This window comes from Mya arenaria, chromosome 9 (assembly GCF_026914265.1).
Source record: "Mya arenaria isolate MELC-2E11 chromosome 9, ASM2691426v1".
Lineage (NCBI taxonomy): Eukaryota > Metazoa > Mollusca > Bivalvia > Myida > Myidae > Mya > Mya arenaria.
The window spans coordinates 47512314-47528184 of record NC_069130.1 but is presented as its reverse complement, the minus strand read 5'-3'; the positions used below and the strand labels follow the sequence as shown (position 1 = coordinate 47528184).

Sequence of the window (15871 nt, the reverse complement as noted above, 5' to 3'; positions counted from 1 at the left end):
TGAAATAGTTGTATATCATAATTTTCTTGTTCATTATTTGTCATGTTTATGATTTGTATATGTTTTTATAAATAAAAGGATCACCTCGTAGTGATTCCAAAAAAAAAAAAAGGAAGGCACAAAAATTCACTTTCGTTGGCACAATCTTGCGCATGAGTGTGTTCTAGTGTTGTGGGGGAAACCTGAGTATCCGGGGGAAAAGCCACTTGTTCGGGTTGGTTACCACAAATCACTCGGTCTGTAATTTAACCCAGGATAACTTGGTGAGTAGCTTGTGTGCTTATCACTGCGCACAAGGACAATCAGATTTGATCAATGAAATTAAACATCAGATTGCTGTTGATATGCTGTTTCATTATCTACGATCAGTGCTTTCGAAGTATTTGCATATTGTATCGCGTATAAACTTATGAAGACAGTGAAACTCACTAAAATACCTAGGCGACCGAAAATGTATGATGTATCACAAAAACATCAAAGACAAAATCGACAAAATTATACCACTACAGCAAGAAATGAAATGGGAGGATGGGTTCGATGGAAAATTGCCGAGGTGTTCCGACTGCGGTAATCATTTTGAATAAAAGGAAAAAGTATATTCCCTATTCCCCTAGGTAGTGGTCAATCTCCTACACAGTGATCTCCCCTGACTAGCAGGAATAGATCTCTGCCACTATGAGCGAGTATAGCTGCAATTTAGCTATCCATTTTGTTAAATAAAAAATAATATTAAATTTCATTGCTTTTATAACATTTTAATTACTCAAGATAAATGGAGGTTGAAACACGAAAAAACTTTCAAAATCAAAGATAATTTACAATCTTTATCTATGTATCACGTGATATCTATCCATGGTCATGTGATTTGCATGGCGACAGTGCTTACTGTACTGTAAGGGAAGCAACAATGCGTGGAGTTTTGGTAACGGTCTCACCGGACCTGTCAAAATTACGGGGAATCACCCGTTGTGTAAGACCCCTGAATCTATATGCCCCTGCCTCCCCTCAGAGTGAGACAAAACACTGATGAATGTATTTTGATAAAGCTGGGATACGTGTTTCATTTAAAAAAGGTCAAGTTGTCACTTTTTCGGAATCATTTAACACATCGTTCATCATTCGACTGGTCACAGATACGTTTCGTGACGACACTAAATCAAGATGTATCACAGGAGGGATAACTACCCCCATTATCGTGTTTGTCACTTTGAAGTCATTTTATGACCAATACAAATCAGCACCGTGACATGTGCATCAATAAGTAGGTCAGATTTTGAGATATTGAAAAAAATTAATGGTCGACAGGGGCAAAGCTTCCTATTGGTCTTGTAAGCGGTGGCCTAATTTTTTTCCTAAATTATTTTTTGAAAACCTGCCCAAATAATTGATAACGACAAATTGTTGTCAAATGTCTTCTGTTGTTATAAGACGCATACGTTTTAGGTAGAATGTAAGGAAATTGGTGTTCTTGTAAAACACATATCGATACAAAATACACACGCAATTGCATCTCCTACAATGGGTGTATATGTTCCACAAAAAGTTTATGCTGTCTCCGATCTGAACCAATTTGTGTAAAAGCTCATTTAAATAAAATTGTGTTTTGTATTTTAACATTAAACCCTTGAAAAAATGCTCCTGGTGTGCTGCTTGAACCATTGACATCCGGTTTATTAAGTATGAGTGTTACCAACTGAGCTACCTTACCAACTTTCAATCTTTTTGAAACAGCAATCTTTAAATTGAAAAAAAGAACGCGCCTGATGTGCGGTTCAAACCATTGACCTTTTGATGCGAAGAGCTAACTTGTGAACTTGTTTTTCTAATCGCAAATTATAATACTTAAACAGTACCTTGCCATTTTAATAATCGGGATCCGGGCTTTTTACGATTTTTAAAACGATAAATATTTCTAATTACTAATTATTAGCCATTAACTTCAATGAAAACCCACATGATGATATTGTATCTATTCCGTGTTCTTTTACCGTGTTGTTTGTAATGCTTCAATGTTTGTGTCTTTTAACAAAACAGAATTAAAGGCTTGATTAAGTGAAGATGTGAGTTCGTTTAAGTGTATGTATTGTACCGTTTTGGTTCCAATAAACATGACAATTTCCACAGTAACGTTTTCAAAACTATATACGTTACAATATTTCTTGAAAAAAAGCACGTTCTAAAAAAACGGGGGTAAAGATTGAAAACGCTAAGTACAAGATATATGCCTGTTCCTGTAATATTCTATCATTTTAATCACATTCCGTTACATATGTACGGATAAACAGATAAAACATTTACAATGCAAAAAAAACAACAAGTATTGCTACATCAGAATTCATATCAATTGCTAAGTCTAAGGGACTGAACTCTTCGCTCTCTAAATCATCTCAACTTCCATGACAGCAATATATGATATAAATATCAATAAGCAGAGTGACATTTTTGACTGGAAAAAAACACGAAAGTAAATTATTCAGTCTACCAAAGGTAAAACAACAAATCCAAACAATACCGGTCATATTAGATACCAAAGTTAGGACAAAATCAAAATAATAGCTTCAACAAAACTTATAAAATGTTTAACATGGACTTTGCACACAAATCACCTGAACAATGACATTATTGATCATGTACGAGTATATGATTGAACTGACCATGGTCTAAGGGAAATAATTTCCTAGGTAAGCTCAAATAAAATCAACCTGACAAAGCCTGCATTTATTGTCTCCCTTCAAATATATCTCACTGGATTATATTGCGCTAACAAGAATGTGAAGTAATATTTTTATATGCGATAGGAAAGGGAGATTTGGCAAGGCTTTTACTGAAGTATTGCCAAAGATATCATGATTAGCAATAATTTCCTGAGACACACAGAAGCACACGTATGGAAGAGCATTGAAGCAAAACTTACGTATTGCAATCTGACTTATACATCTTGCTTTCTTTCTTGTACATCTTCATTGAATACTGATTTTGTTATTCGAGCAACTGCATTGTGAGCTTAGAGTATTAAGTTTATTTATTTATCTCAGATATAATCGTAAGAGCTGTATTACGAAGTGCTTGTTCGGAAATCGTCTGTTAATCGATTAAACATATTTTACGCGATCTTATCACACACATTTGGCATTTCAAGTTACTGAACTTTTTATGTTCAAAAGAAAAATCTTCCAATTCATTACCATTAGAATACCAATTAAATAAATATTGCGTTCGTATAACATTATATTTACAACATATAAAGAAAGCATCGTATTCTGGGTCTAAAACAAATAAATAACATGTTACGTTGTATAGAAGGGCAAAAACAATCAGATTGTGGTGAACCCCTTAGCTGGAGTAAAAATGAAGCAAGTTTTAAAATCAAAGGTTTATATTGTAAGCAGATTCTAGCTAAATAGTGAATATTGGTATTTTGTTCCTTTACGCCGATCTTGTTGCGTTTGAAGTCAATAGAAATTAAAATCTCATCAAAGGAATTTAATGCAATATCAGCAAATACATGATTTGGCCAAACATAAACAACATACTCTATAAATAGACTGCCACAAAAAAGGAGAAAATAAAAAGATTAATATATGACAAGTATAAGTTTCTAATAGTCCGACTGTTAGTATTAGACATACTGGATACAAATTTATTAAAGTGACACTGTTATTCAAAATCAATACATACACATGTATATCAAACATAAATTTTGAATGATGAACCTTAAATTACTTACTAAATAGTGCATTTATGGAAAATATTTGCTACTGGTAACAAGATTGTAACTGTGAATTTAAAAGCAGAAAGCGCAGTTATTAAATGATCGCCGAATACTAAAAGATTAACTGTGATCTACTACAGTTTCATAAGGTAGAAAAACTGTATTTTATGCTCATTTCTTTCAAATTAAACTCGATATCCTTCATAAGAACCATTGTTTTTGACATGTGTATTCATCCTTGTTTGGAATATAAAAACAATATTTTATTAATTGTGGTAAATTGTGGTAAATCTTATTTTTGGAGTAAGAGTGAATTTTTAATAGAGTTTAAAGATCAATTCAGATTATGCAAAAACAAAATATTCTCAATTCAATTACATACAGATGCCAGGTATCTAAATACATAATTAACGCAATTAATACTTTGCTCCTGGTTCTTAACACAAAAATCCCAGAGGTTTATCGGAATATCGAAGCAATGCACCACTCTTTCCTTCTGGATTCCACGGAATGATTTCCCCAACAGTATTTGGCCGTAGACATAATTACATGTTTTCTTGCCATTCTGAATTAGTTAAGCAGAAAACTCTGGTGCTTATGAATATTCTGTAAAAAACGAGTAGAATATTTATCTGATGTTTTTTTTCTTGTACTTAATGAGATTTTTGTGCTGTGGTGTGTAAATGTGCATGAGTTTTTTTCAGTTGAACGTATTAATTGGACATGTAAACAGTGATAAGTTACCAATCAAAACAGGGACTGGATATATAAATGAAAGTAATTGGTATTCAATTAGAATAAATACAATAACTATTTGATATCAATTGGTTATCAATCAAAACGATGACTGGATAACTATTTGATAGCAATTGGTTATCAATAAAACAGATAGCAATTGGTTATAGCCTGGATATATTGACAAAACAATCAATTAAAATAGTTTTGAAATCTAGTTATTTTTAAAGCAGGTACAATTGGTATATATTTGAGTGTTTTACAATAATTACTAAAACAGTGAATTGATATGGCTTGGAAACATTATTTGGACTCTAATTGGATACACATATTAAACAAGTAACTGACTTTTCATGACTATATCTACCCAATCTGCTCGATATCAACTAACTTAAATGATTGATTTGACATATCAAGATACTTACTGGATATCTCGCTGGACAAGTCATTGATAATTGGATATAACGACATTGATAACATGTTGTTTTTTTCAACATTAAGTGGAAATCATTTTCAGTAGTTATAGGATAGCTGTTTCAACAGCGGTTTGATATCTGATTTCAACAATGATTGGATATCATACCCAACAATGGTTGTTAATCCATTTAAACAGCTTTTGTACAGTTAATACTAGCGATTTGATATACATCAGATCAATGATATGATATAAATATATCAACAATGATTGGATATTTATTTAATCAATGTTTGAATATCCAGTTTTAACATATTGGATATCTACAACAACAGTGATAAAATTTGAAATAAACCAGTGATTGGCTATCTACATTAACAGTGATTAAATATGAATTAAACCAGTGATTGGATGGATATCTATATCATCAGTGATTGAATATGAATTAACCAATGATTGGATATATATATAGTTTTAATAGTGGGTGGATATCTTACGAACAAAAGTAAGTGTTTGTTGATGCCTTTATTGTGCACATTTTTCTAAAGCACTATATCTAAATCATACTATAATTGTAATAAATATGTTAAATTGGTTAGACTGATAATTGAGCTTGTAATTTACTGTCCATCCATTACACAAAAATGGTTTGTGCAGGTTTGTCTAGAAAAGAAATGACCAACGCTTCCAGGTAAAGTTTGTCCTCAGTTGAGAACGCCATTTACGGTTATTGACATTAAGTACTATGATATTGGTACATATTCATTTCATGAGTACGGAGGGTCATGACCGGCAAATAATTTCAGAGTAATTCTTGTTACATGAATTCAAAGGTATACACAATGTATATGTAGTTTTAATTATGCTAAATGAAAAACAATAACAACAGTCATTTTAATAAAACTAAGCTGTCCACATGCTATGTTCTGGCTTGATGACTCTTTGAAATGATTTGATTGGTTTGAATTTATTTTTGTATTAATATTGACCAATCAATAAACGTTTTCAATATTTAAAGCAAAAAGTTTAAAACCGATTTCATTAAATCGCATATCAGCGAATATATGACTTTTTCAGACTTAAATCGTCTTTAGTTGCCAATTCTTAAGGAATTGAAAAAAGATCCCTTAGTCCACAAGTACATAATTTAAATGTATTCATGGAACAGTGAAAGGTGTAGTGCAGCACATACGAATGCTACTTAACACACATATTTTAAACCACAAATGACATTATCATATGCCAACAAGATCAAAGTGTGACCTACTCAGTGTTTAGTGTCAAGTTTGAATGTGAAAAACAATATAATTGAAAGTGATTCACAATATGGCTAAAGTCTTGAAACTGCATAGCAAATACCTTACGTCTAAGAACGTGGATGTCAAATTGTACCTGTAAAAAAATGTAATCATAGGTGCAGTATATGCCAGACAATTCATGAGAAATATTTGAAAACAAAATAGTAAAGAAATCTTGGCACATCTGAAACCGATTAACATAAAGATTGCACCCAGCTTTAGATACACAAAATAAATCTTGACTTGCCAATGGCATCTGTTTGGAGAGAAAGTTATATAACACCTAAACATTTGGAATCATTATCTGATGATGGGTTAAACATCCTTAATTAAACTACAAAGATGTTCGAGAAATTTATAAACGCGATGACTGATTTTGTAGGAGGGTGATCTTGTATTTTTGTTTAATTGACGGACGGTGGTTCTGTAATTTCACCTGACAGACTGTGTTCTTATAAGATTAACTTATCTGACATTGATCTAGAAGAACATTTCCTTATCAGACAGTGATATTAAAAGATTTGCTTGTCGGATGGTGATCTTATAAAACATTGCCGTCGGACGGTGATTTTGTAAGATTCACTTGTCGGACGGTGGTCTGGTAAGATTTACTTGTTGGACGGTCATTTGTAAGTACAGTGATCTTGTCGAACGGTTATTTTGTACGATCTACTTTACTCATGCTTATAATTCAAAGGCATTCTTTTTATATTCAGCTGTTTCTTTCTGACAAACTGGGTGCGTTTCGTATTATAATCGTACAAAAAGATTGCAATTATTGTGAGAATGTGGTAAATAACATGTTTCTGTTTTTCAATGGGACATTTTGAACGACACAACTCTTGTTCAAAATAATGGGAATTAGACCTTGTCATTTCTTTCATTACATGCAACTACTGTAATGGTCGAGCGTGAAAATGATAGCGGTGCATACAACTACTCTTTTTACTTTTTGAATATTCCTGAATCATTTTGATTACCAAAACCTAGCGCGTGAAACGCAATATCTTTATTCCTATGCTTTTATTCTTCTCACTCTACACACTATTTCTGAAATCTATATAGCTGTGAGAATCTGATTTTGCACCTGCCAATTTCGACGTGCTGGTGTTACCTTCGGATTATTGCAAACAAATTACCTATGTGTCGTATTGCAGGTAAGTTGCTGTCGATAATAGGTACAAGTTGTACGTTCCCAGACGCAGTTTTTTTATGGAGAAATATCTAAGAGGTTTGTCAGCATTTAGTTATTCCACTTTGATGTTTGATTAACTCTTACCCCTTTTCATTATACTAGCAAAAAATAGTCACTGTGACTAACTGTAACCAATTATTTTACATTAATTACTGATAAATTATTTAGTTACTGTTAATGATATATTACACAAATATCAGATACCAAGGTGAAAGCATATGATGTTAACTGTTGAAAGTTAGTGTCAACCGAGGCGTGATAAACACCCTTTGTTCAGTAGAGTACAATGAATATCAGAACTAATAAAGACCTCTCAAATAACCCACGAAACGTTTATGTTAACATTGGTTAACATATTGGTTAACATGATTTGTAAGTCGCGTAGCAAATAGTGTCTATTGTAATTATCAAAAGTCAGTCAATTATCCAATCGAACAGATTTCACGATTTTTGCAAATAGGGTTTTAACCTTCACCTTTTATAATGAAGGAACTATTCTAATAGTGTTGTTTTTTTCAATATACCCGATAAAAGAGATATTGTCAAATACAACGTGTACGCGTACTTGTTAATATAACCATATTTGATATTTATGTACAAGTTGCAATAAGGTTTATTATCGATTGCAAAACTTCACTTTCAAGTTGTATTTATAGATACTTGCATAAATCACACTGTATTCCAAACTAATACAATGTTCACCTAGTTTTTTGAATGTAGTGCTAAAATAGGTTACATGTACACGTACAAGTAGTGTTTCGCAACCTCCATCATGATGAGAAAATGGTTTTCATATTATTCAAAAGAATCAATGCTCCTAATCCTAGCTAAATTGGTCGGCATAAATCACAGTGTAATAATTTGTCCTGTCGGCTACTGTTGGTAAATTTTACCAGGGCATATTGTTGAATGTCTGTAGTTCTTATCGGTTTAGTTTCTTGGTTGTTATTATTGGTGACTTATACGAGAATATCTTGGTCACCGTCTATTTTCCTTTTTGATTTAGCTTATGGCTTGTTTTTTTTGTGACTTATATCAGGATATGTTGGTGACCATCTGTTCATCTATTAGCGATTGTATGGCTTGCTTATCATTTGCAACTTATACCAGAGCATCTTGGTGACGCATATTGTCATACACGTGTAAATAAAACAAAAACAACATCATCATATATTTCTTTCACTTAAGGTGAAATCAACAATCATCCTCAATGTAAATAAATGAGTTGTTGTTTTTCAAGTGAATTGCCGTGATCTTTATTAGCATTTGACAGATATATGTTAATCAGATATTTCTATTTCTGCATGATAAATTGTTAAAATACAAATATTGCCTTTTAATATACATTAATTCAATATAAAATACTTTCTAGAAACTCTATTATCTTGACTTTTTGAAGTTTTCAGATACACCAAAGCTAAAATAATATTTATAGTCTATAGTTTCCGTGTTAAACTTGTATATACTGTCATTGTGTATAAAGAACACATTAAACATTTGAAGTCCATGAACTTTAAAACAGCACATGCTACCAGGGAGGACTGTTTTTAGAGGAATGGAAAACTTGGTGTTTCTTACCGTTTTCAATCAGAAAATATATTTTCTTAATAATAATATGTTTGTATACAATAATTTTACTTCACGTTCTTCATACAATTTCTTTCTATTTTTGTATTGGAAATTATTTATTTTGATGCAAAAGTGAACATTATTAAGTGATTTCCTACTCACAATTCAGGGTTTATATTATACATAACTTCAAGTTCTAGCTGATGGCAAGTAAACTGAATGATAATTTGTTTTGTTGCCTAGCAACAGTTTATTATTATTATTTTTTTAAATTCAGAAAGAGATTTATTGATTTGACTAAGATAGACAAAAAAAACTGCTTGTATTTTTTACTTTCTAAGGTTTATCATAATAAAATATTTGTCATCAGTGATCAGTGCACAAGCTTAAAACTACCATTCTCTTTTTTCAAATTTGACGAGATTTGACTCAATATAAGTAACACTCCTTTTCTAAATTAATGTCAATGAGTATAATTTGATTTGTTATAATGCTTTTATATGTTAGTATAAGTGTTAATGATGCTATCCTTTTTTATAATAAGCATGACATTGTTTTGCTATTTTTGCATATTGATTACAAAACTAAGAATAGTTTACCTATTCTACAATTAATTGCTCAGCATCATGGTTTTACACTTCTAGAATACTAGGTCCCTAAGACACATATATGTATAAATGTATACTTCTTAGTTATTCCCTTATAACTGTATGATAGTACGTTAAGGAATTGTAAACAGTCAGTAATCACTTAATCAAATGTTACTTTTACAAACATGACTTATCTTCCAAAAGTTGTTGATAAGTCAATTTTACAAATAATTATTTATCTCACTGCTGCATTGTAGTTTGCAAATAGTTCATATATATATATATATATTAGCTGTCGTACCCTGTTAGTATGTTAAAATGAATATTACACCCTCATATTGTAAATGTGTTTTTTCTGGGGGAGGGGGATGGATGTGAAATTTTGAGTGGGTTTCGATCTACAATTTCGATGTCAATTCTGAAACAGCCTTTCAATATATTCATAAAAATCATTTCTTATTAATCTCTCCCAAGTTTATCAACTGCGGTCAATCTTTTGACGTCAATATATACGTCTTGCCCTGTCTGTCGTTGCTTGTTATTATTCCCCGAAAAAAGGAAATCTGGGAGACTGTCCTGATTATGTTAACGAACGTCTCGGTATTTGTGAAATTCAAGTCCCACATGGTATTTCTTTTTTAGCATAACAACAGAACAGAACAGTGTTAAGAACTGCAATAAACATCTTTTCGGGGTTTTTTATAGATTGAATAATTCAAATATTGCGGTTATTCGGTGTTGGGAAAGTTTAACATAAAATCAGTGCAAATGTTTACGATTATCCATGCACTAGTCCGTATTCTAGAGAACCTATTACCCAATAATTTTAAAACACTTTGTGTCTTATTCAAGTTAAGTTAACACATATGTTCTCTCAAATGCATGTACAACATGCATTGTTGCGGTATCTTAGAAGGACAATGCAAATGCTCGTATTAATTATACAAAATAACATACAAGTATTGACAAGTGAGCCATCCAATATGATGTTGGGACCATATAACACAAGCATCTGAAGTTAAAATGTTACCTTTTCCTTAATTGTCAATAATTTAATTGCAGAATAATAATTTCTCCAAGTTAAACAAAAGTGTGAAGGAAACTATTATTCTGCAATTAAATTATTGACAATTAAGTTTTTAAAAACGAAAACCCCATTTAAAAGCATCAGTTTTTTTAAAGAATTATAACAATTCCAAATTTTACACTTCGTTAAAATATGTTAAAAATATCTTAAGATGTTTCTGCAATTCTGACCGTGACACCGGCAGGAAGTCATATTGACCAAGGTACAAGATCAAGAATGTTTGTTTTGTTTTTAAGCCGGGTATATGATACCAAGAAACATTAGCTCAATGGGCTCTTTTCGGACATGAATAACAAACATACCTAACATAACAAAACATAACATAACAATATACTGGAGACCTGGAAATAAAAGCATATAGTATTAAATAGGTTCCATTGTGGAGTTTTGTGCTGTTGTTCCGTGTTTTTTGTTTGTGAATTTTTGTTTTTGTCTTCTATGTCTCTGGCGTTTACCCAGTGCCATTAAACAGGGTTTGTGTTTAAACTGTTGGCTACTGAGCTTGTTTCTGTAGTTTTTCATATAAATACTCATATTGGAAAAAAGGATTTACAGAAGCCGTCTCTAATTAATTTCATGCAGACAATCACATCCAAATCTCTGCTTGGCCACCGTCTTGTCAATATCAGCACCTGCCACTGTGTAAGAATGTTGATTGAACAGAGGACCAATGATATCTGTAGTTAGATAGAAAATTATGTATTCCAAATAAATAAAAACATGAAAGATAGAAAATTTACAGTTTGACCTATTTTGTCAAGCACGGAATGCGCTTTTTATTGAGTTTGTTCATTAAGACCGTACACAATTCAATTCCATTGAATATTTTATTGCATTAAACATATCAGACATGTTTATAGCAAATAAATAATACATACATGTGCAAGGCATGGTTTTAGACACGAATTGTTTTAACAGAAGAGCAGAACATTTTTTATGGATACAAACAATAACATATTTATTAGTTTCTTACGATGTTAGATTAATTAGAGATTTATTCGAATGTTAGACAACAAATTAATCATGTTTTGATTTGTTGGCCACGTGTAGAAATATCTTTATATATATTTGGCTCTTAAGTCACGGGAATAATAACTTATTTTCTCCATCATTGCGTATGGGCATTTTTGTGAAATAATTTCAAACTTCAAAGGCATAATTGAGACTTCAATTGCAAATTGAGAAGGGCAATTACGATATTTGGAATTAGCGGATCAATGCCCTTTTGAAATATTCATTGGTTTGTAAGACTTCAATTCTTGCCTGGTTTGAGATTGAAACTCATTCAAATTGAACTACAGCCTATCTGATAGTGTTTTATCGATCACGAAACATTCCGGGAAACTGCCAATATGCTATAATAATAGGGAAACGAATCGTGACATTGGTAGTAAATTACTGAATCATTTGATACCAAAATGTGTTGTTGTTGTTGTTGTTGGTTGTGGTGATGGTGATGGTGGTGTTCAAATCGAAACATCTCTTGAAAATTATTATTATTATATGTTCTAACACGTGTACGGCTTCATTGCCCACTTACAGATAATGTGCTTATCTTTCAAATACATCAACTTAATGCATGATTTCATTCCATGCTTCTTTATTGATCTTGGCTGAAAACCTTTCATGAATGTATAAATATATCCCTGCTAATGCTTAATATAATTTGGGCAATGACAGTTATAGAATCTTTTGATCGTTTCCAGTCTAGGCCCCAAGTTACTATGTATGGACGAAATTCTTTATAGTGTTACCTTTTCTTCAAAAAAATGATGTAACGGCACACCGACCGTGTAACACTTGGTACGCATCCACAGTGGTTTGTTTAGCTTATATGTACAAAACTAAGTTCATATCTGAACTTATCACCATTTTTTCGGATATTTTTCAGAAATGTATTGAATTTGAATACACGCATGACCGCCCCCTCCCCCAATATTTTATATGCCTTTGAATGCCAAATTTAAGCCCTGTCATAGAAGCTCAGACCAATCAGGGTAAGGCGATTGAATCACTGTGAAGCCAATGACAGCTTTTGACCAAACAGGATAATTTCATTTGTAAACTCTGTAAGGCCCAGAAGTTTATGTCTTATTAATATTTTGGTCGCAGGCCAATGTTGACTGCTCTATTTTCTGCATATCGTGAAAATTGAACTAATTTTGGTGTATTTGGGCGCATTTGTCAGAAAAAAATGAAAAGAAAAAATGAATATCGTCGATTGATGGGCCACATGAAACTGCTAATACGAAGTATATGCTACCTTTTACTACTGGCACTAGTTTAACAAGTAAACCTTGGTGGAAACATAAACTGGGATATACTGAGTACTTTATGAAACTATTTTTGGTGCGTTTTTCAAAACCAATCCACGCAAAATTAAAGATGCACTCTTACTCCCAGATCAGATTTACCACAAATAATAATATTGTTTTGATATTTTAAATAGGATGAATAAATGTAAAAAAAACAATGGTTCTTATGAAGGATACTGAGTTTAATTAGAAAGAAATAAGCATTTCACATGGTATTTCTACCTTATGAGACTATAGTAGATCACAGTAAATCTTTTAGCATTCACCAATCATTTAAAAAAAAAATTGCCCTTTCTGCTATTGAATACACGGTTACAATCTTGTTATCAGTAATTAATATTTTCCATAAATGCATTATCTAGCCAGTAGTTAAAGGTTTATCAGTCAAAATTGAAGTTTGTTATACATGTGTATGTATTGATTTTGAATAAGAGTGTCACTTTAAGAAAGTGAAAATTTAAAAAACACTGTGGCCCACACAAAAATACCAGACAGACAGACAGAAATGTTTATTGTCGTAAACATGTTATATAACAGTGTCTTGACAAAATATGATAAATGTAATCATATATATATAAATAGTCAGTATGGTCAGAACGATGCATGGCCTAAATACAAAGAAAAGATAATACAGTCGAAACCCGTTTGCTGGATATCCTAGGGACCGGCCAAAAAACCGGTCCTTTAGATAAAGTTCGAGCCAACGAGGAAATCGAGCCAAGCGAAATCGAGCCAACGGGTTTTGACTGTAGTATAAGTAAGTTAAGTAAAGAATATACATGACTGTATCAAATACCAATCAATACCAAATAGAGTTTAGTAAATTATGAAATTATGAATGGACGTGTTTGCGATGGCGGGTTTATTTGTCTGTTTTCAAGAAAAAAGCAGGTTAAATTACGCCTATCTAAAAATGATTCTTATTACTGTACAGCATGAAAGCGAAAAGTAGACGTGTTTTTTTTCAAGTTTGTAAACTTAAACTTAAACTTTCTAATTTCTCACTATCTAATGGAAACAAGTTCTACTGTTATTTTGAATATTTTCTTATATATTGCACAACACTCATCACGTTCCCAGGTGTCCGTGGCATTGAATATTTTCTTATATATTGCACAACACTCATCACGTTCCCAGGTGTCCGTGGCATTGAATATTTTCTTATATATTGCACAACACTCATCACGTTCCCAGGTGTCCGTGGCATTGAATATTTTCTTATATATTGCACAACACTCATCACGTTCCCAGGTGTCCGTGGCATAGTTGTCACATGAGCTAGATATGTCCACATAGTTCGTAACATGGAAAGCTTCATGCAAATATATCTGTTGGTCGGAACCATTTTTAGTATGGAAATATTGAGTACGTTATATCCAATTTCTTAGGCATTTCCTGTACTTTTTTTTCTTTATATTTTAAGACCTGATTTTAATTTTTGAACGTGTTCTTTAAAACTTCATTTACAAATATCAAACAGAATTTAGATTTGAATTGTAGCTCTGTTTACAGTGAGAACATTTGAGAACCGCAGACAGGGGAATTTGCGCCATTTAAAATAAGTGCTGTTTTTCGAAAGATTGAAAACGCAATTCGGCTCCAAAATTTCTAAAATGATTCCATTCGCACTGGAAACATATGAAATATACTTATATCATAGCTGTTCCGAAAACCCGTTTGATATTTCTTAATGTTCATTCATCAAAGCTCCCCAAAGTGGGTGTATGGTTTCTGCCAGTTTGTGTTTCCGCCTTTTCGCCTTTCGGTAGAAAAGCGCAAACGATTGCATATGCAAATGCATACGTATACTGATATCATAGCTATTTCCAAAAACCGATTGATATTTCTAAATGTTCATTCATCAAAGATCTCCAAAGTGGGTGTCTGGTTTCTGCCAGTTTGTGTTTTCGCATTTTCGCCTTTCAGTAGATATGCACAAACGATTGCATTTGCAGATACACACGTATATCGCACATGAATCTAGAAGGGATGAAAGGTTTACATGCATGCCTACCGCAAAGGGCGAAAATACGTAATAAGTATTCGCCAACTCAAAGGAGAAAAGCTGCCACACATTTAGTTCGTGCTTTTGCTCTCCATTTAGTGGGTTTTCCACCTAAAACCCCGCCAAGCCGCTTTGTTGTCGTGGTAGAAATCAGCAACCTTTAAATCAGGTCAAGCGGTAGATATAAACAGTGACTGGTCCATATAAACAGCGACTGGTCCATATAAACAGTGACTGGGCCATATAAACAGTGACTGGTCCATATAAACAGTGAGTGGTCCATATAAACAGTGAGTGGTCCATATAAACAGTGACTGGTCCATATAAACAGTGAGTGGTCCATATAAACAGTGACTGGTCCATATAACCAGTGAGTGGTCCATATAAACAGTGGTCCATATAAACAGTGACTGGTCCATATAAACAGTGAGTGGTCCATATAAACAGTGACTGGTCCATATAAACAGTGAGTTGTCCATATAAACAGTGAGTGGTCGATATAACCAGTGACTGGTCCATATAACCAGTGACTGGTCCATATAAACAGTGACTGGTCCATATAAACAGTGACTGATCCATATAAACAGTGAGTGGTCCATATAACCAGTGAGTGGTCCATATAAACAGTGGTCCATATAAACAGTGACTGGTCCATATAACCAGTGAGTGGTCCATATAAACAGTGAGTGGTCCATATAAACAGTGACTGGTCCATATAAACAGTGACTTGTCCATATAAACAGTGACTGGTCCATATAAACAGTGAGTGGTCCATATAAACAGTGACTGGTCCATATAACCAGTGAGTGGTCCATATAAACAGTGAGTGGTCCATATAATCAGTGACTGGTCCATATAAACAGTGAGTGGTCCAGTCAGGATTTTTTATACAATAAAATGTTTTACACAAAACAACTTAATAATTGTTAGTATATACTAACACAAAATAA

The 15871-nt window shown here is 32.7% G+C and overlaps 1 protein-coding gene across 2 annotated transcripts in view; it reads left to right on the top strand.

Annotated features, from left to right (window-relative positions):
- The first annotated feature begins 4695 nt into the window (after positions 1-4695).
- Positions 4696-15871, top strand: part of LOC128246730 (rap1 GTPase-activating protein 1-like) — a 171996-nt gene continuing 160820 nt past the window's right edge. Inside the window, exon 1 of one of the 2 annotated variants that reach the window (XM_052965112.1) lies at positions 4696-5367. In XM_052965112.1, coding sequence (XP_052821072.1) covers position 5367 — 1 coding nt within the window. In that variant the 5' untranslated portion in view covers positions 4696-5366. The remainder of the gene's footprint in view (positions 5368-15871) is intronic. The other variant, XM_052965113.1, reaches the window with a different exon arrangement.